The sequence below is a fragment of the Rhamphochromis sp. 'chilingali' genome (genome assembly GCF_963969265.1).
Source record: "Rhamphochromis sp. 'chilingali' genome assembly, chromosome: 22".
NCBI lineage: Eukaryota > Metazoa > Chordata > Actinopteri > Cichliformes > Cichlidae > Rhamphochromis > Rhamphochromis sp. 'chilingali'.
Genome location: NC_137950.1, coordinates 15941650 through 15962611, shown reverse-complemented (window position 1 = coordinate 15962611; position 20962 = coordinate 15941650). Strand labels below are relative to the sequence as shown.

General features: G+C 42.0%; 1 protein-coding gene across 1 annotated transcript in view; it reads left to right on the top strand.

The window, feature by feature from the left end:
- Positions 1-20962, top strand: part of lrp2b (low density lipoprotein receptor-related protein 2b) — a gene marked incomplete at its 5' end in the record, with an annotated part of 43788 nt that overhangs the window by 11740 nt on the left and 11086 nt on the right. Inside the window, 38 exons of the mRNA XM_080872605.1 lie at positions 93-341; positions 446-654; positions 749-933; positions 1087-1315; positions 1583-1760; positions 2312-2440; positions 2622-2788; positions 3038-3181; positions 3680-3789; positions 4278-4455; positions 4542-4755; positions 5557-5793; positions 5913-6104; positions 6215-6687; positions 7093-7540; positions 7632-7797; positions 7922-8080; positions 8174-8463; positions 8596-8799; positions 8924-9166; positions 9473-9598; positions 9693-9812; positions 10008-10139; positions 10281-10482; positions 10586-10881; positions 11927-12443; positions 12768-12923; positions 13112-13282; positions 13416-13639; positions 13729-13906; positions 13998-14194; positions 14424-14669; positions 15116-15244; positions 16097-16216; positions 16366-16482; positions 16604-16720; positions 19503-19640; positions 19799-19921. Coding sequence (XP_080728731.1) covers positions 93-341; positions 446-654; positions 749-933; positions 1087-1315; positions 1583-1760; positions 2312-2440; positions 2622-2788; positions 3038-3181; positions 3680-3789; positions 4278-4455; positions 4542-4755; positions 5557-5793; positions 5913-6104; positions 6215-6687; positions 7093-7540; positions 7632-7797; positions 7922-8080; positions 8174-8463; positions 8596-8799; positions 8924-9166; positions 9473-9598; positions 9693-9812; positions 10008-10139; positions 10281-10482; positions 10586-10881; positions 11927-12443; positions 12768-12923; positions 13112-13282; positions 13416-13639; positions 13729-13906; positions 13998-14194; positions 14424-14669; positions 15116-15244; positions 16097-16216; positions 16366-16482; positions 16604-16720; positions 19503-19640; positions 19799-19921 — 7713 coding nt within the window. The remainder of the gene's footprint in view (positions 1-92; positions 342-445; positions 655-748; positions 934-1086; positions 1316-1582; positions 1761-2311; positions 2441-2621; positions 2789-3037; positions 3182-3679; positions 3790-4277; positions 4456-4541; positions 4756-5556; positions 5794-5912; positions 6105-6214; positions 6688-7092; positions 7541-7631; positions 7798-7921; positions 8081-8173; positions 8464-8595; positions 8800-8923; positions 9167-9472; positions 9599-9692; positions 9813-10007; positions 10140-10280; positions 10483-10585; positions 10882-11926; positions 12444-12767; positions 12924-13111; positions 13283-13415; positions 13640-13728; positions 13907-13997; positions 14195-14423; positions 14670-15115; positions 15245-16096; positions 16217-16365; positions 16483-16603; positions 16721-19502; positions 19641-19798; positions 19922-20962) is intronic.

Genomic DNA, 20962 nt, shown 5'->3' with positions numbered 1-20962 from the left:
ACTGGTATAAGTAAGACAAAATGACAAATGTACTAGAATTTAAGACACAAATGCATTATATTACTAATACATTATATTACTAACTCCTGTAGATGAAGATGACTGTTCACTCAGCAACGGGGGCTGCAGCGACAGTTGTATTCAAGGCCCATTTGGGGCTGAATGCACCTGTCCACCAGGATATCAGCTCCTCAATGACTCAAAGACCTGCGATGACATCAACGAGTGTGTGGTTCCTGGTTTCTGCAGCCAGCAGTGCTACAATGAAAGAGGAAGCTTCAGGTGCCACTGTTCTGATGGTTACCTCCTAGAGCCAGATGGACGGACCTGCAAAGCTACGAGTAAGCAACAAGCAACACAATACAGGAACTGTGTAACTTATATAGATACTTATAAAGATACTACAGTTCTTTCAGTGACCAACAAGCTCTTTTTCCATCTTTAGACCCAAGTGCAGCTGTGCTTTTGCTTGCCAAACGTAGCCAGATCATTGCCAACCGAGTCAACATAAGACCACCCCTGATGAGTCCAGTGATCACCGGTTTAAGTATTGTGACTGTAGACTTTGACAGTGTCACTTCCAAAATCTACTGGGCTGATACCAAAGAGAAAAAGATATGGAGTGCCTACCAGAACGGCACTGGCAAACAAGCGGTAAGGCTAACAACAGAGTTTCTTGCTTTATAATCTCAACATTTAAATGAACGGTTTAATTTTGTGAGTGCTCAATATGTCCCTGTTGTTTTAGGTGTTCTCATCTGGTCTGATGGTAACAGAGAGTATTGCTGTCGACTGGGTTGGTCGGAATCTGTATTGGACAGACTCTGTCATGGAGAACATTGAGGTTTCCACTCTGGATGGTCGTTATCGCAAGGTCCTCATGAGTAGAAATATTACCAACCCCCGTGGATTGGTTTTGGACCCCCGTAACCAGTAAGTACACTCAAGTTACATGGATGTTATGCTAGTATTACATTATTTAATTTAATAGTTAAGCAAAATGCCCTTTATAAATACATTTTCACCCTTTTTTACCATACTCAAGAAGTACATCATTGACCTCTCTGTCTTTCTCATTCATGCCAGTACCAACCTGATGTTCTGGTCAGACTGGGGCCAGAACCCCAGGATTGAGCAGGCCAGCATGGATGGAACCATGAGAAAAGTCATCGTCAGCACTAAGATCTACTGGCCCAATGGCTTGGCCCTGGACTACACCACACAAAGAGTCTACTTTGCAGATGCCTATCTCAGATATATTGACTACTGTGACTATAATGGAAACAACCGATATCAGGTTATGGCAAGCGATGTGGTAAGTTTAGTTTTTCCTGTTTTTCATTATAAGGAGGAAATATTTACTACTTGTTTAAAGTTTATACCCTTTTAATCATTTTTCAACACTGTTTAGAGAACTGAGACAATTTGGTGTCACTCCTCACCACATGCATTAAAGCCAGGGGTGTTATCATGTCTGTTATTGGAGGTTACTGGCATAAACCATTCAAATACAATGAGTGTTACGTTTAAAATATAATCATTGTTCACAAAAAGTTTTTATCCTTTGTGTGTCTAACACCAGGTTCTCCAGCACCCATATGGTATGACCATCTTTGAAGACACCATATACTGGTCAGAACATTATACCAGCAAGGTGATGAGTACCAACAAGTTCCATGGTGGCAACATCACTACTCACATGAACAATGTCTACCAGCCCATGGGCATTGTGATGGCTCATCCCATCAAACAACCCACAGGTAGTTTTCAAATAAAAAACAAATCTTACTTGGATACTTGTAGCTTTAAGAAGTGTATTAAAATGTGTTGATGTCTATAATAACTGAGTACATGAGTTTCACACACACACTACAGTGATGCTCTACTGTAATAGTTAAACAAAGTTTAACTCTTCACAGAGAATGTTCTTTTTTCCTTTCTATTGTGAACCCACTATAAAAGTAGAAATTTATATTGTAAATAGTGAATAAACAACAACTTTCTGTCATGTAAATGTTTATGTATTACTTGGTTACTTTGGGGTAGTATGAATGGATATGGAGGAGGTCCTTATCAGTTCTGGTCCCCTGGGGCACAATTTTGATACCCTAAAGAAAATAGGTGGATCAAATCATGCCAGCAAAATGCTCCCAGAGGCACCAGATCCCTTCACTGTGAGCGTGGAAGGCTCAGCTTGTTCCTTTCATTTGTCATCTGTTTGTTCACTAAATTCTTATTTTAATGATACCAGTGTGATAGTTTAATGAATCCGATTTCAAGGCTGAAAGTGACTCTGCGCTTTTGTGTTTAGCCATCAACCCATGCAGCGAACACCTGTGCACTCAGCTGTGCCTGCTGTCAACACTGAGACCCAGGTACTACACCTGCCACTGCCAATCAGGTTGGAAGCTGGATGCTGACAAGCGCACCTGTGTTAAAGGTAATTTTGGTTTTACACCTTTCTCTGACTCACTGTTCGCAGAATTTAACAGTGCTGAATACAAATCAGTGTCAGTAATGAGTTTTCTGCTCATGGTTAATATTCCTTTTGTAAATGTTTTGCTAAAAAAAAATCTCTCCTACAACTGTGCATCTCTTTGTTCTTCTCCATTCATTTCTAGATGAGACTCCCTTCTTAATGGTGGTTAGGGATACTGTGATTTTTGGCATTCCCCTGGATCCCACAGACCCTTCCAACAATGCAATGACCCCAGTGTCTGGCATCAGCCAGGGGCAGGATATTGACTTTGATGATCAGGAGCAGTTTGTCTATTGGGTGCAGAGCACTGTGAGTGGAGGTCTTAAACTGAAGAGGCGGAAAGAGTTTTATAACATGCAATAGATTTGAGTGTGAAACATGCATAGATTCTAAGATGTCTTATTACAATCAATTCATTATATTAGGAAGGAAATTGTATTTCATTTTAAATTTGAATAAGTTTAAAACAGAAGAAAAATGAGATCAGTGCACATCAATAGTACCTGCAGATTCTGAATAATTATTTTAAATTAATTGACTCTTTTGTTCTCATGCTAGGATTCGATTTGGAGAGTGAAAACCGACGGAACAAACAAAACTCAGTTTGCTCCAGCTGCTTTCATGGGCTCACCGGCCGGTCTGGCTTTTGACTGGATAGGCCGAATAATGTATTACACCAATCCCACTGCCAAAACCATTGAAGTAAGCATAGTGAGACACAGAATCATTTGATTATCAATTACTGATAAGATGCTGTCATGCCTAGGCTCACTTGTACCTGCAAACAAGTAAACAACACTTGAATTAGAAGAGATCAGAAAACACCGTGGCAAAAAAGATTAAATACAGATGTCGTCATGATGTTGTGTTTAATTACCAAAAATACCCCAAATCAAATATACTCATTTCCTTTTTTTTCCTTTTTTGTTGGATATTATTGTGGTATATTACTATTTTATTTTATTTTTATTTTTATTATTTATTAAATTGATATATTTTCAAATTTTTGTTACTTGAAGAAGTTTAGTTTAGCAAATTATTACAACAACCTACAATTAAAAATGCTATGCATGGTTAACTCAGAGGTTTTGTATCTTTTTGATTGCAGGTTATGATTTGCCTTTTGTTCTTTTGCATTTATTATTTATTGGGGGATTTTTTTTTTTAGTAGACGTAAATAAAATACAATGTCGCACTTAGGTTATCCGTGTTGATGGAAGTGAGCATTACAGGAAGATCCTTATCACCTCTAACGGAAAACCAGAGGGAGTAGGAGAGCCCATTGGAATTGTGCTGGATCCAGCCCGAGGGTAAATCACATGTTCATAAAAATTAATAAATACATATAATTACCTTGATCAGCGCTATTTAGTTTTAGTTAGTGTAGATAGTACACAGCACACAGCACCCTCATTACCATTAAGAAGACAATAGTTGGCTGGTGAATATGTTGGCAATATATTCCCCTCACTTTTGCTTCCTGTGACATATATAACCCAATTAAAACAGTAACTTGGTCCAAGACGTCATTTAACTGAATGTCTACATGATTTTTTTATTTCATGATATTAGAATATTTTTCCATTTTAGTGAAACTAACCTAATGTAACTTTTTTAGCGTAAAATCTAAGAAATCTCTGTTTTTTGGACTTTAACATCCTGTTACCTATCAGCATTAGTGTGGCACCAGCAGCAAATCTTGCGCATAGGTGTGACGTTTGACTGAATGGGAGGAGAAGTTGGCGGTATGACTCGCTGAGATCACATCACTTGTCATGTTTAACCTTTCCATCCACAGAAAGTTATTTTGGTCAGACAAGGGGTCGGACAGTGGAGTTCCTCCAAAGGTCGCCAGCGCTGACATGGATGGCAGCAACCTTGTGAACCTCTACACAGGCAGCATGGCTAACATAGGGTTCATCACTGCTGACATCTCCACCATGAAACTGTACTGGGGCGTGGCTGGCACAGGGGTGGTGAGTACAAGTTACCTGTTTAATATGTAGACTTTAACTAGAAATGTGATCACTTTAATATTTTCAGTTCGTTCTTATTTTCCCAGATTGAGCGTGGCACTATGGACGGGGCAAGCCGTGTGACAGTGGTCAGCAGTCTGTCCCATCCATGGGGGCTGACTATTTACCAAAATTACCTCTACTACACTGACCTGGACTATGAGGTCATTGAGAGGGTGGAGAAGGACACTGGCGCCAATATGGTGGTGATGAGGAGCGGCATGTCTGGCCTCCATGGTCTCAAAGTGCATGCAAGAGACAGTATGTGAATCAAGTGTCTTTCAAATAACTACAGAAGTGTCCGTTCTTTGGGTTTTTGGTGTTCTCATGCAGACTGGTTAGATTATATAACAATTAATACCAGCCAGTGACTGAGGGAATGATATTTAGGGCTAATTTTATTTCTTTTTCTGAATCTAGCTTTTTGTGTTTTGCTCATAACATTTTCTTGTTTTTCACAAAAAGTAAATGATCTTTCATTTTGGGAGATTTCACTTGTGTGTGCATACTAGAATATACAATACTGTCTATGTTTGTGGGGGTTTTTTTATTGAACATATCTGTACGTAGTACTATATTTTGGCCTTTTTTCTATTCTCTTACTCATTTTTTTTTTCACTTTTCACTTTTTCTAATATATCTCTAATTCACTTTTTGTTCCTGTTCTTTGTGCTGCTGGAACAAGTGAATTTCCCCACTGTGTAAATCAAGTCTACATCTATGTCTTTGTCTATGTTAAGATGCATTTAAGTCTAGGACTCCTGACAAAAAAGGGTGCGTCACCTCTGTGTTTGAGATAGATCGCAGAATACGAAGAAGACAAGTATGTGAGGATATTGGGAAGCAGGTTTAATTAAAAGAAAAAAAAAGTCCAAACTTAGTTTATATGATCAAAGATTTTCTCTTGCTGAAAGTCACAGATTCGGCACAACACAAAAATTACTTGTATAATATCAGTCAAACCCTTTTCATGTCAGGAGATCTGGTATAAATTCTTATTCTCCAGTCAAATATGGGCATCCAGTAACGCTGGCCTTCGCCACCCTGTCTTTTCCACCTCAGACTCAGCAGGAACCACTAATGCCTGCAGCTCCAACAACGGCGGCTGTCCGCACCTCTGTTTGCCCAAACCCGACAATAAGAAGACCTGTGCCTGCACTACAGGGTTTCACCCATCTCCAGATGGCTCCAGCTGCCAAGAGTATGAATCTTTCGCCGTTGTCTCCACTCGCTCATATATCCGTGGCTTCCACGTAAACAGCTCTGACCACTCTGAAGCTATGGTGCCTGTTGGCGGATGTATGTTGGCTTCTTATTGTTGTGAAATATGAAGTTCAAACCTGTTTTCATATTATATAGCATAGATTATAATCATCAACTTTCCGTTAACCCAAGTTCCTCTCTGATATTTTTCTCAGCATCATATGTCATTCATGATAAGGTGGATGCCCACATTAAATCTGGCTATGTGTACTGGACTGAGAACAGCACCTACTCCACATACAAGGGTATTTTCAAAGCCAGAACTGATGGAGGGCATTACACCAGAGTTCTCCCTACAGGAGTTGGCGTAAGAGGCATTCAGGGTCTGGCTGTTGACTGGATTGCAAGTATGTGGCAACATCCACCAACAATTTTATCCATCCACCTCCACTAGCATTAATGTAAAATGTAAAGAATCTACAAAAATAATGTAGAATTTCTCTATTTACTTTTTCAGATAACTTGTATTTCACCAATGCTCATAAAACCGAAACCTACCTGGAGGTGATGGCCATCAACACGACCTTCCGAATGATTCTCATTAAGTCCTCTGAGGATCAGCCCCGGGATGTGGCTGTCAGCCCTAAACTTCGCTACCTCTTTTGGACTGATGCTGGTCAGACACCGAAGATTGAGCGGGCCTTGCTGGATGGCACAAACCGCACAGTGTTGGCATCAGAGAGCTTAGCGTCACCTCGTGGCCTAACAGTTGATTACAGTAATAACTTCCTCTACTGGACAGATGATGTTCTTGATATGATCTCACGCATGGCCATAGACGGCACAGAGAGGCAGATTATTCGGTATGGGAGCCGGTATCCATCTCCAATGGGACTAGCTATATTAGGAAACTACATTCTGTGGGTGGATAAAAGGCTTGGAAAGCTCTTCCAAGCCAGTAAGGACCCAGCCAATACCGACCAGCCAGAGGTGAACATTGAATTTGCCTAATTTAGCACACAGTTGTAGTTTTAGCTGTCATTCTCTCCAGTGATAGCTTACAATAATATAAAGTACAGGTAAACAGAAAATCCTCTTTTAAGAATCTGGAAATTAAATACATCTGATGTCAGTTTTTGGTTTACTTGCTTAATAGTTAAGCTATAATATAACATAATATAATATAATAGTGCTCGTCAAATTTAGCTTGGGTACATAAGAACCGTTTTTCTGTCTGTAGTATTGTAAGAGAAAGTTTGAGCTAACAGCGAGCAAAAAATTGGCATACTTTTTGTGATAGCAGTTGGAATTAGTTGTGGGCATTTAACAATCATTCTTCACTTGTGCTATGCCTATGCTATCTGACAAAGAAATAACAACTTTTGGTGTTACCAGGTAATCCGAGACAATCTCGATGAGCTGATGGACGTCACCATCTTTGACGCACATGTCCAGCCTACATCTGCCAATCTGGTAGGATTTAACCCATGCCACGAAGACAACGGACGCTGCCAGCAGCTCTGCTTTGCCATTCCAGACAAGCAAGGACCTAAATGCGCTTGTGCCCACGGGACACTTCTTGGTAATGGAGTATCATGTGGTTATGAACCGGATGAGTTCTTAGTTTTCTCCACAGGCTACACGCTAAATAGCCAGAGGTTAGACCCAACGGATCATAGTCTACCCTATCCAACTGTGACCTTGGGCAATGGCGTAATGGGCCTGGATTATGACTTCCGAGAGAAACGAATTTTCTTCATGCAGTATGTCGGGATAGGTCGGAGCAGGATTGGCTACATCACCACAACATCTGTCACCAGCCCCCCTGTCACTATCATCTCAAGTGAGTTAAGCATTATCACTCTTCACATTCATCATTTCATTTTTCTCATTTGTGACTTTATTTAATTTCAAATCCTCTAAATGCTGCTTAGATTTGGACAATCCAGAGGGTTTGGCATTTGACTGGATAAACAAGCGTCTTTACTTCACCGACTACTTTAAACGTAATGTCCAGTCGATCGGAGTAGATGGAGGTAACCGGTCAATCATAGCCCCTGCAAACTGGCCCAAAGGCATCGTTGTTGATCCATGCTATGGGTAAAAGCAAACTAATATTCTCAAATGTCCAAAGATTGAAGATGACTTTCAGATATTAAACATGCTATCAAGTATAGCTTTGAGCTCCCTCTTATTACTCTGTCTGATGCTTCTCACTTTCCAGTTACTTATATTGGACTGACTGGGGATCTCCAGCTAAGATTGAGAGGGCAACACTGGGTGGAAGCTTCCGGACTGTCATCATCAGCACGGGTCTGACATCACCCAACGGACTGTCTATAGACTATGAGGAGAGGATGCTCTACTGGGTCGATGTTTCACAGTATGTCTAGTTATTCTCATATAAATTAAAAATTAGGAGAGAGACAGATTATGCAGCAGATTTTCTTTTCTTTTTTTAAATTTCTTTCTACAGAGACAAGATTGAGCGGTCGACCCTGACTGGTGAGAATCGAGAAGTGATCATGCAAGGGCTCAGCTATCCATTTGGTATAACTGTCTACAAGCAGGATATCTTCTGGACCGACTGGACTGAAAGAGGTGTCTTCAGGGCTAGTAAGAATGATGGCTCTGGCTTTACAGTGCTAGCCCAGAATCTGGAGTACCTACCAAAAGACATTCACGTTCATGCTGAATCAAAGCAGGAGATTTGCTCCAGCTTCTGTCAGCAGTTCAACGGTGGCTGCAGTCATGTCTGTGTTTCTGGTAAGAGCAGGCTTTTTGATGCACAAAAAGGCACCAAATCCCACCTTAAGTTGTGTAATAGACAACAGGAAAAAGACAGCAAATATACAAGGAATCTTACCTCAGGTATCTGTGTTACCTGTGGTTTTTCAGGTCCCGTCGGCCCTGAGTGCCAGTGTCCTCATGAGGGGAACTGGTATCTGGCAAACAATGGCAAAGACTGTATACAAGACACGGGGAAACGCTGTCAGGCAGATCAGTTTACCTGTCTCAATGGTAACTGTATCTTAGCACGCTGGAAGTGTGATGGCTACAATGACTGCCACGATAACAGTGATGAGCTCGAGAGAGTTTGTGGTGAGAAATCCGGACATTTTTTTTCAAATTGTCTTATTTAAACAGACAAACTTAGCCAGCCAAGAAGCAAACAGCTATACCAACATCTGCAAAAGCCTTCATGTTTCTTTTAACCCTTCCCCAGCCTTTCACACCTGCTCAGCCACAGACTTCACCTGCGACAATGGGCGCTGCGTCCCACTCAGCTACACCTGTGACTACACAAATGACTGTGGTGACAACAGTGATGAACAGGGCTGCCCCTTCCCCACATGTAACCCTGCTACCGAGTTCACCTGCGCTAACGGACGCTGCATCAGCGCCAGCTTTGTCTGTGATGGCTACAACGACTGTCGGGACAACGCTACCTCCGACGAAATCAACTGCCGTGAGTAATGACGAGACTAATTGTTGGGCTTAAGATTTGATTATGTTAAACAATGAGATGGTTACTGCAAACACAGAAAAAAATAAAAAAAAGATGAGATTGAAGTCACTGTTTTCTCCATCCGTTCCTCCCCAGAAACTAAAGTTGGACAATTTCAAGTCAAATACTGTGCCCGTACTCACACCTAAAATGATTCTATATTGCTAAATAATAATGTTATAAATAATGTTACGTATGTAGTGTCAAAGGGCTGCCAGTGGCCTTGGGTGAATGATCCGATCTGGTGTCTTTACAACATCTCTCCAGCTGATCGTACATGTCCCAATGGCCAGATCAAGTGTGACAACACCAACATCTGCATCTACCCTGGAAACCTATGTGACGGCTTTAACAACTGTGGAGACAACAGTGATGAGAATCCTCTCTTCTGTGGTGAGCTGAGTCAAAGAATGTAGCTTCAGCTGATTTGAACTGCACATCAATAAAGATGTAAATCTATGCAAACTTGCGCTTATGTGTGTTACAGCGGGGCGTACATGTGCTCCCGATCAGTTCCGTTGTGATGTAGGAAAGTGTATCCCTCAGACTTGGGTATGTGACTCCATCAAAGACTGCACTGATGGGACAGATGAACCTCCCTCTTGTGGTGAGTGCTCAACATTAGTGCAGCTAACTTAAATTCAAAGACTTTTATACTTTAGGTTTGATGTGAGTTTCCATAGTGACTCGTGTTTTGCATAAGGAAGACACACTTGTATGAAGCAAGCCAGCCCTTTTTTTCTCTTTCAGTTCACACTTCCCATCGTCATTAAAATGTGATTCTGTGTTTTCTACTGTGCAGAAGATATAATCAGAACATGCAGTCCAAACCATTTCACTTGTACCAATGGAAACTGCGTCCCTGAGTCACTGGTGTGCGATGGCAACAATGACTGCTGGGATAACAGTGACGAGGCTCCTGAGCTGGAGTGTGGTGAGACACCAGTTAGATATGTCGTCATTATTTGTGCAGCGTTAGGCTTCTCAATATTTTGATTCGTTTATATAATCTCAGGTTAGCATTCTCACACACTTTCATCAATTTTGCTTTTTAATATCATATTGTCACCTGGAGGCCAACGAACCTGTAGTTCTGACCAGTTCACCTGTCCGACCTGGTACCCGGGCCATCCACGCTGTGTGCCTTTAAGCTTTGTGTGTGATGGGGAGAAAGACTGTGCCAATGCAGCTGATGAGCTCCAGAACTGTCCCAACCGGACCTGCCACATGAATGAGTTTGCCTGCGCCAACGGGCTTTGCATCCTCATCCCCTTCCAGTAAGTGTGGCACATGTGTGATTGAATAAAAGTAGAGATGCGTTTACTGGTCTCGAGACAAATTCTATTGTCAGGCAAGTAATTAATCACTACTCTTCTGTAGCTGTGATCGCGTGAATGACTGCGGAGATGGCAGCGATGAGTTGCGCTGTACGTATGATACCTGCAGCAGCAACCAGTTCACCTGCAGTAACGGAGCCTGCATCTACTCTTTCTACATCTGCGACGGACAGAACGACTGTTTGGATGGTTCGGACGAGGCGGACAGCTTGTGCCTCACGCCTCAGCCCACCTGCTCTCCTCAACAGTACATGTGCAAGTCGGGAGAGTGCATCGATTCCAATAAGGTGTGCAATGGACAGAAGGACTGTCAGGACGACAGTGATGAAAAAGGCTGCGGTAAGAGGCAAACAAATATGGAAAACTGTGGGACATTTTTGATAGAATTTATGAACTGTATTTCCTTGTCATACAGCATCTAAAAGAAACTTTGGTTGCACAAATCTTCACATGCATATGGTTAAAGTATATTTAATGAAAAAAGATAAGGTGTCACAAAAAGTATATTTGTCAATCAGACCAAGCCTATGTGCTTTCATATTTTATGAAAATGTTTGCTTTTATAAATATATGTATATTTATACAGGTTTCTTTGTGCTACATATTATAAATACTGATGATTTATTCTGAAAAGATGGAGTATGTAATGAGACGTATTTGTCTGTCTGTCTGTTTGTTTGTTAGCAGTCCAACATCCACAGTTTTCAAGATACACATTTGCAGATTTTGTGACAGTAGACACAAAAAACAGCTCAGGATGATTTAATTTTGGTGAAAATCAGAGGTCACGTCAAATATGAATATCTGTGAAAATGTTTTATGGATTGTCCTTAAACTGTACAATAATATAGAGGGCCTTGGGGGACGTGAGTACCTGGGTTGGCTAAGCAGGCCAATCTTGACCTTCAATGTTTGCACCAAAAGTTAATTTAAATTGAATCGAATTTTTTTTACAGTTTATAGAAACCAAAGATTTCAGTCAATCACCTCCAATCACCTCCAATCATGTGGGCAAAGATAATAAAATACACAATTTTAGTACACAATACTTTAAAGTCATGAGTCAAAGGTCAGGGTGACACAAATGAGGAAAAAGGCTCATTTGAGATTCCATTGGTTAATCTCCACATTTTAAAGCAATATATTAGTCAGTGGAAAACATAAGCACTGTCATTGTTTGAGCTCTTTTAAAACATTCTTGTTTCAATACAAAATTATACAATTTCACTATGATAAACCATCAGAGTTTTAGTATAGCTCTTGCCCTTCATGCAGAGTTGTGCTCTTTGAGTGCTCTTGTTACCTGTATTTTTGCTGCAGGTCTTAAAACCTCATCCATATTCTGTCTTTGCTCAGCTTCTCACTTTTTCTTTATTCTCTTTAGGAATTAATGAGTGTCTCAACCCAGCAGTCCACAAGTGCGCCCAAATCTGCACTGACACCCTCACCGGTTATTACTGTTCCTGCAACCCAGGCTACCAGCTCATGCCAGATGGCAAAGCCTGCGAGGACCTCGACGAGTGTGTCAGCACACCCGCCGTCTGCAGCCAGATCTGCGAGAACAGTTTTGGCTCATACCACTGCAAATGCGCCCCAGGGTACATCCGCGAACCGGATGGACGTACCTGCCGTCAGAACAGCGGCATCAACCCATACCTCTTGTATACCAATCGCTACTACATCCGCAATTTGACCACTGACGGGTTACAGTTGAGCATAGTCCTGCAGGGCCTGACAAATGTGGTGGCATTAGAATTTGATCACTATGAGAAGAGGCTGTACTGGCTGGATGTAGGGGCAGGAAAGATTGAGAGGATGCGCTTCGATGGGAGCGACAGGGAGACGCTGGTGAGCAACGATATAGGAGGAGCTGAAGGCCTGGCGCTGGACTGGGTTGGCAGGTTTGTAAAACAGGAGAAACCTAATAGATAATAATCTGTTACATATAAGTATTTAGGTCATTAAGTAACAAGAAGTGATTCGCACAATTGGAAAACAATTGTTTGCACATGTACTCCTATTTTAGTTTTTATAACTAGCAAATCGCTCTCAGAGCACAAAATACATCCTGAGTAAACACACACACGCACACTTCCATATATAAAATAAAGAAAAAGAGAATATGAATGGGGTAATTTTTATTAACTTTGCATCTATGTGTTTCACAAACAACATCTTTTTAATTTATATATTTATTTAATTTTTCTCCTTCCTGTCTCCTGCAGGAAGTTGTACTGGGTGGACAGGTATTACAGCTCAGTTCATGTGATGGAGCTGGATGGGCGCTACCAGAAGAAACTGCTGTCGGGACACTTTACAGATAGAAATCACACCTACGTTATCACCAGACCTCGTGCTGTGGCTGTTAACCCTAAATATGGGTATTCACACACACACACACACAGACACACACACACACACGCACACACACATACAGAGAAAATCTATGATTGACTCTAAAACCAAACGTGTGCAGTTGTTTCTGCCTCCCGGTTTTTAGTTGTTCCCATTCCTTTGCTTCGACTTTTCCTCATCCCTCATTCCTTCATTCCTGCCCTCTTTTGCCCAGATGGCTGTATTGGACCGACTGGGGTGACGCAGCATATATCGGCAGAGCTGGCATGGATGGAACAAATATCAGTGCAATTATCACAACCAAGCTGGAGTGGCCTAATGCTCTAACTATAGACTACACCAACAACAAGATCTTCTTTGCTGATTCCCACCTTAACTTTTTGGAGTGAGTTCATGAAGTATCCCACAGAACGTTTATTCTGTGTTGCACTGAATTATCTAAACATTGATTTCTCTTTATGTTTCTACATGTGAATTAATCACATTGTGTATAAACCTCCCTATTCTGTGCATCTTAGCTTTGCAGACATGGACGGCCAGAATCGGCACCGGGCCATCGCTGGCTCGCTTCCCCATGTATTTGCTGTTTCTCTATTTGAGGACTGGGTCTACTGGACAGACTGGAACACGCATACTGTGGAAAAAGCTCATAAGTACACTGGCGAGGAGCGTACAGTTATGGGAAACAACACCCATCGCCCCTATGACATTCACGTCTACCATCCCTACAGGCAGCCTCAAAGTAAGTATATGACAGCTGTGTGCTATTATATTCCCGGCATCACAATGGACGGCAGAAGATAATTTATATTTAATCGTCTTATTCCCCAGGTAAGAACCCTTGCTCGTCCCATGACCTGACCTGCAGTCATCTGTGTCTGATCGCGCCTGGAGGGCAGCGAGCTACCTGCGAGTGTCCCGATCACTTCATTGGTGTGGCTGTTGGATTTAAGATCCAGTGTGTTGCTGACTGCTCCAGTACCCAGTTCCGCTGTGGGGACAATGAGAAGTCAGTGTGACAGAAAGTCATGATACTTTACTGTACTGCTTATTAACCATCATTAGGGGTAAAAAAATTTTGTACATTTTCTTGTTCTTAGGTGCGTTCCGATATGGTGGAAGTGTGATGGTCAGTCGGACTGTGGTGATGGCTCGGATGAACCTCAGACCTGCCCACCTCGCTACTGTTCAGCTGGCCTGTTCCAGTGTCAAGATGGCAACTGCACCTACCCTGGCTTCCTCTGCGACGGCCACCAAAACTGCCCTGATGGCTCAGATGAGGATGCTGCTCTCTGCAGTATGACAGTTTCCTGAATCCTGAATACGAACTCTAAATAACTCAATCAAATAAAAATTGAACAGAAAAAAATACTTTACGTTTACCAGATTCAAGTTTTTAACTATGATTCTTTTAGGCCTTTATTTTTTCCTTTTTCTCTTTTTTTTTCTTTCTTTCTTTCTGCTGAAAATGAAAGCCTGTTTTCAGGAAGAGGGTTCAATGTTAAACCTGTTTCCTGTCCTCACAGGCGATCACCGCTGCGCTGGAAACCAGTTCCAGTGTAAAAACAAAAGGTGCATTCCTGTGTCCTGGCACTGCGATGGAATAGTTGACTGTACAGATGGCAGCGATGAGGATGCGGAGACTTGCTCCCAGAAGACCTGCAAACCGGGAGAGTTCACGTGTGCAAACGGCCGCTGTGTGCCGTCAATGTATGTGTGCGATGCCCAGGACGACTGTGGTGATGGATCTGATGAGCCGTATGAAGTCTGCAGTGAGTGTTACTGTCACGCGAATTAAATATGTGCCAACCATGATTTCCTTTTCTTTCCCCCATGTCTGTCTGTGATGAGCACAAAAGGAGCAGCTTAATTGATAATAGCCGTGCACTTTGCAGAACCGCACGACTGTTTAATCAAGCAACGACTTATCTGTTTCAGAGATATACAATCGATTCAGACACAGCGCAGGTGTAACCTGGGTGAATTAATGAAGCTGCACGTAGTGTTGATTTTTCTAAATTTAAGTTGCACAGTCAATCCCTCCTCCCCCTCTTCCGTCTGCTTCTAATTACTGTCTGTCTGGCTCTGTCTCAACTCATCCTCCCTCATTATTTCTCACCCTCTTGTCACCTTGCAGACTTTATTTTCGATCTTACTACTAATCTCACCACTTTCCTTCCATCCTTTGCCTGATGTCTCTGTCGCCTTGTCTCCACAGTGGGTCCAGACTACAAGTGCGATGAGGATACAGAGTTCTCCTGCAAGACAAACTACCGCTGTATTCCTCAGTGGGCCCGCTGCGACGGCTCAAACGACTGCATCGACAACAGCGACGAGGAAGGCTGCGGTCAGTGCTCATGTGTCAGCAGACGTGTCGGGGCTGTCAGACCAGCTGCATACTGCACATGTGTCAAAATCTTAAATTAGTTCCTAAAGATCTGATGATATTGTGGTGTACTTTAAAAGTTCAAGCTCTGCAATGCTTGTAGTTTCTAATCCAGAAAAAGAAATCTGAATACCTTTACAGATCATTTGCACCACTCAATCATTAAATAACATATTTATTCGTTTCAGCCTTGGCTGTAGACGACTTTAAAGCTCCGGTTCCAAAGATTAAATAATAATGGGTGTAATGCAGAACAGTAGAAACAAATAGCAAAGATGCATCATCCTATATAGACAGAAATTACACTGTAAGAAGGTGGTCACACACAATTAGTATTTATTAGTGAAAATGTATCAAGCTGTGTTAAAAAGGCTAAAAACTCATGAAGTTAAAGCTAGTGTATAAGATATCACCACCAGATGTCAGTAGAATACAGATTGCAGTCTACTGACAATGTCAGGAATAAATAAGCGTCCTTTTATTTATATTTCCATGTCTCAGAGCCCTGACCGCGATGACATCTTGGCCACTATTTGCAAGATTGTGGGGCTTCCACAAACTGGCGCCGACTTCTATGTATTTTTAATGGATTAATTCTAAGTTTATGAAAATGCATCAATCTGTTGGAAGCTGTAATAACACACTGATCAATTTATATTTATGAGTACAACCTTCTTTTATTCTATTAAGTAACCTAAAAATTGACACACTTTACCTTTAAGTCTTTGGTTTCAGCAGGTTAAAAATCTTATTTCCCAAAATGTTCTCATGACCACATGTTCAAACACCTTTTGTGCTGCTGCTTTATAACAGAGGAAGTGACCTGTGACCCTCTGGGAGATTTCCGTTGTGACAATCACCGCTGCATTCCCATCCGCTGGCAGTGCGATGGCTCTAATGACTGTGGCGACAGCTCAGACGAGAGAAACTGCCGTACGTTTTTCAGTGCAATCTGTTTCAAAAAATGTCTTCTTATTAAAAATGTTTCTTCTGACTGCTTTTTACTCATGTAGTTTGAAGCCTCATATCACAGCGGCCACACATCTCATACTGAACACGTGTGTGTGTGTGTCTCTCTCTAGAGCCAAGGCCGTGCTCTGAAAGTGAGTTTCGATGTGACAACGAGCAGTGCATTCCCGGAAGCTGGACGTGTAACCATGTCAACGACTGTGGGGACAACTCGGACGAGCGAGACTGCGGTGAGCAGACGCCTCCTCCTCATGCTAACTCCTCGGCCTCCTTAAAATTACATCCAGCCGTAAACAAAACACACACGGGCGCAAACACACACATCAACATAACATCTTGGCTCTCTTCCAGAGTTGCAGACATGTCGTCCAGGTTCTTTCCAATGTGACTCGGGTCACTGTATCCCCGCTATTCTGCAGTGCGACAACCGACCCGACTGTCTGGATCTGTCAGATGAGACCAGCTGTCGTAAGTTTACAGCGTGAAAATTAATGGCACTCTGGGCCCCCGCAGATTTATTTATTTATTTTTTTTCTGTTTATATGTGTGTGAGGTAATTATTCAGGCTTTAAGGCTTCAAAAGAATGAAAATGTGGCACAACAGTCTAACAGCAGACAGGGATATACAGTTTTTGCTTAAAGCTTAAATGAGGTGAGAAACACAATAAGATGGTTTAAAACTGCATATTAGTTTACCCCAGTAATTAAACCACAGAGTAGCTATACAAGATTTATCCTTTTTTCACATTTGAACACACATTGAATAATTTGGTGTGGTTGAACTTTGCACCTGTAGGGCTCTGGTCATCCAGGAAGTGAGATCAAACCATCAACTGCAGTCATTTCCCTGCATTCTTTCCTTTTCTCTCCAGTCATTTTGTTAACTATTATCCAATAAAGCCATAACATGCTTCCAAATTGATTGTAGACTGAAAACCAGTCTTTGTTATGTGCATCCTGTAAATGCCAATTTTCCCAGATATTAAGATTAAATCCAGAATACCTTAGATAAATTGTAACTGCTATTTGAATATATGAAAGTTGGACAATTATACAAGCATTCCATCCATCAGAACACCCTTTTGGGTGGAGCGTTAAGGTATTCTTTCAGCTAACAGTTTAAAGTCAGAGATACACTCAACAAAAATATAAACGCAACACCTTTGTTATTGCTCCCATTCCCCATGGGATGGACGTAGAGACCTAAAATTCATTCCAGATACACAATATAACCATCCCTCCCAAACAGTGGTCACAAATCAGTCCAAATGTGTGGTAGTGGGCACATCTGCTATATTGAGATAATCCATCCCACCTCACAGGTGTGCCACATCAGGATGCTGATCTGACATCATGAGTAGTGCACAGGTGTACCTCAGACTGCCCACAACAAAAGGCCACCTTGGAATGTGCAGTCTTTTGCGCTATTGGGGGTCTGGGGACCCAGAACCGGTCAGTATCTGGTGTGACCACCATTTGCCTCATGCAGTGCAACACATCGTCGCATGGAGTCTATCAGATTGTCAATTGTGGCCTGTGGAATGTTGGTCCACTCCACTTCAATGGCTGTGCGAGGTTGTTGGATATTCGTGGGAACTGGTACACGCTGTCGTATACGCCGGTCAAGCACATCCCGAACATGCTCAATGGGTGACATGTCCGGTGAGTATGCTGGCCATGCAAGAACTGGGACATTCTCAGCTCCCATCTGCCCTGAACAATGTGAACCATGATTCATCCGTGAAGCGCACACCTCTCCAACGTGCCAGACGCCATCGAATGTGAGCATTTGCCCACACAAGTCTGTTACGGCGACGAGCTGGAGTCAGGTCAAGACCCCGATGAGGATGACGGGCATGCAGTTGAGCGTCCCTGAGATGGTTTCTGACAGTTTGTGCAGAAATTGTTTGGTTGTGCAAACCAATTGTTCCAGCAGCTGTCTGGGTGGCTGGTCTCAGACGATCTTGGAGGTGAACCTGCTGGATGTGGAGGTCCTGGGCTGGTGTGGTTACACGAGGTCTGCGGTTGTGAGGCCGGTTGGATGTGCTGCCATATTCTCTGAAACGCCTGTAGAGACGGCTTATGGTTGAGAAATGAACATTCAATGCACGGGCGACAGATCTGGTTGACATTCCTGCTGTCAGCATGCCAATTGCACGCTCCCTCATTGCTTGTGGCATCTGTGGCATTTTGCTGTGAGACAAAACTGCACATTCCAGGGTGGCCTTTTGTTGTGGGCAGTCTGAGGTACACCTGTGCACTACTCATGATGTCAGATCAGCATCCTGATGTGGCACACCTGTGAGGTGGGATGGATTATCTCAATATAGCAGATGTGCCCACTACCACACATTTGGACTGATTTGTGACCACTGTTTGGGAGGGATGGTTATATTGTGTATCTGGAATGAATTTTAGGTCTCTACGTCCATCCCATGGGGAATGGGAGCAGTAACAAAGGTGTTGCGTTTATATTTTTGTTGAGTGTATGTCTGTTGATATGTTCCTCCAAGGTAATGTAACCAGGGTGGCTTCATTTGCTGTTGATGAAAGCTGCAAGCCATCCGTGTCTTCACTTTCCACACTTGGATTTATTCCTGTTTGCCCAAAGCGCCTCTGAAATGGTAACAGTGGGAATTCAGAGTAATTGCTGTATCCTTGTCTCTGTAAAATATGTAACCATACACTGAAAGAAAAAAAAGTCCCCTCAGCTCTTCTCGCATCCAGCAATCTCAGATTGTCTGTGATGATTGAAGAAAACTCTCTGCCGCTTGGACCCATCTGTTTTTGCCTCATCACTTGGTTCCCCTATGCTTTCTCTGCATGTCGTCCTTTGATTTCTGGGAACATGTCAGTTTTTGTTCTTCTGGTTGCCATGCAGCAGCAGCAGCAGCAACAGCAGCAGGGCTGTGGAAGGAAAGTGGTAATAACATATTTGTAGAAAATAGAAAAATCTACCCACCAGCATGTCCAAAGACGGCACAAATCAGAGAAAAGTTACCAGCGATAATTCAAATAACTGTGGCATTAAAAAGAAAGTTAAAAGAAGTGGACCAACTTTGAAAAGGGGCAGCTTTAAGAGAAACAGTGACCAGAATGGTGTGCAGTGCTGGTTGGTTTTATTTCTCCACTGATATATCTCTTTAAGAAAGACAGTTTAAAACACGACCTTGGTAAAGAAAGGAAAATAAATCAACTGATTTTAGTAATAATGTGCAAACTATCTCTCTTATTTTTCCGATCTTTCCAGCTACTCGATACCCTGGAGGCCGTTACTGCCCTGAGCACCAGTTCCAGTGTGCGAACCACATCTGTGTGAACCAAGGCTGGGTGTGTGATGGCATTGATGACTGTGGGGACAGATCTGATGAGCAACTCAACTTATGCTGTGAGAAGCTTGTTATTTATTTTTATGTATATCTATATAGATAGGTAGATAGATGTGTGAGTGTGTATATATATGTGACTTTCTTTTAAATGAAAGTCACACACACACACATAGATATAGACATTGGGCTCAAGTCGCATTTGCTTGTGTTTAACCAGTGAACATCACCTGTGAGATGCCATCTCGGTTCCGCTGTGACAACGGCTACTGTGTCTATGCTGGAGTGCTGTGTAATAAGAAGGACGACTGTGGAGACGGCAGTGATGAGAAAGAAGACCTCTGTATGACTCCCACTCACACATTCCTGCAATCTGCATATTTTAGCATGACTAAAAATTTACATTTAAATGCACAAATCTGATCAGTTATTGGACGTAATTGGACGTAGAGTAATGGAAAAGGACAGCTGAACATTTGGCAATATAGAGGGATAAACATTGATGTTTTGTAGTTGCCCTCTGCATAAACTATGTTTAGTGTACTGTGTAAATATATGGTGCCGTGAAAAAGTATATGTCCCCTTCTCAGTTTTGTGTTTTTGCATATTTTTCACATTTACATCTTACAGACAATCAAATTCATTTTAACGTTAGACCAGCCAGAGGAAGTACAGAATGCAGTTTATACTATCCTGGCCCTTTTCCTGTCTTCCTCCCCAACCCCAGCTGATTATGGCAGATGGTTGCCTCTTCCTGAGCCTGGTTCAGCTGGAGGTTTCTTCTTGTTAAAAGGGAGTTTTTCCGTCCCACTGTACCACAGTGCTTGCTCATAGGGTCACATGATTGTTGGGGTTTTCTCTGTTTTCTTTGTGTTATTTTAGGGTCTTTAGCGTGCAATATGAAGCATCTTCAGACAACTATTATTGTGATTTGGCACAATATAAATAAAACTGAATTGAACTGAAACTCAAGAGTACTGGGGTTATGTAAACACTCCAGCATAAAGAACAAACAACAACAAAAGAATAACGTTTTGGAGTGACCCAGTCAAAGTCCAGACTTAAATCTAAAGAAGCAACTTGAAAAACATATTGCCGCTTATCAGAATTTATCTCTCACTGCCAAGGGAATAATCACTTATTAGGTTTAAAAGAAGGGACAGAAGGTCATTTTTTTTCCCTTAACCATCATTTGAAAATAGCATTTTGTATTTATTGTGTAGTGTTAACATTTTTTTGTGATCTGAAACATGTAAGTGTGACAAATATGCAGAAAAAACAACAAAATAAATCAGAAAGGGGGGAAATACTATGTGTGTGTGTGTGTGTGTGTGTGTGTGTGTGTGTGTGTGTGTGTATATATATATATATATATATATATATA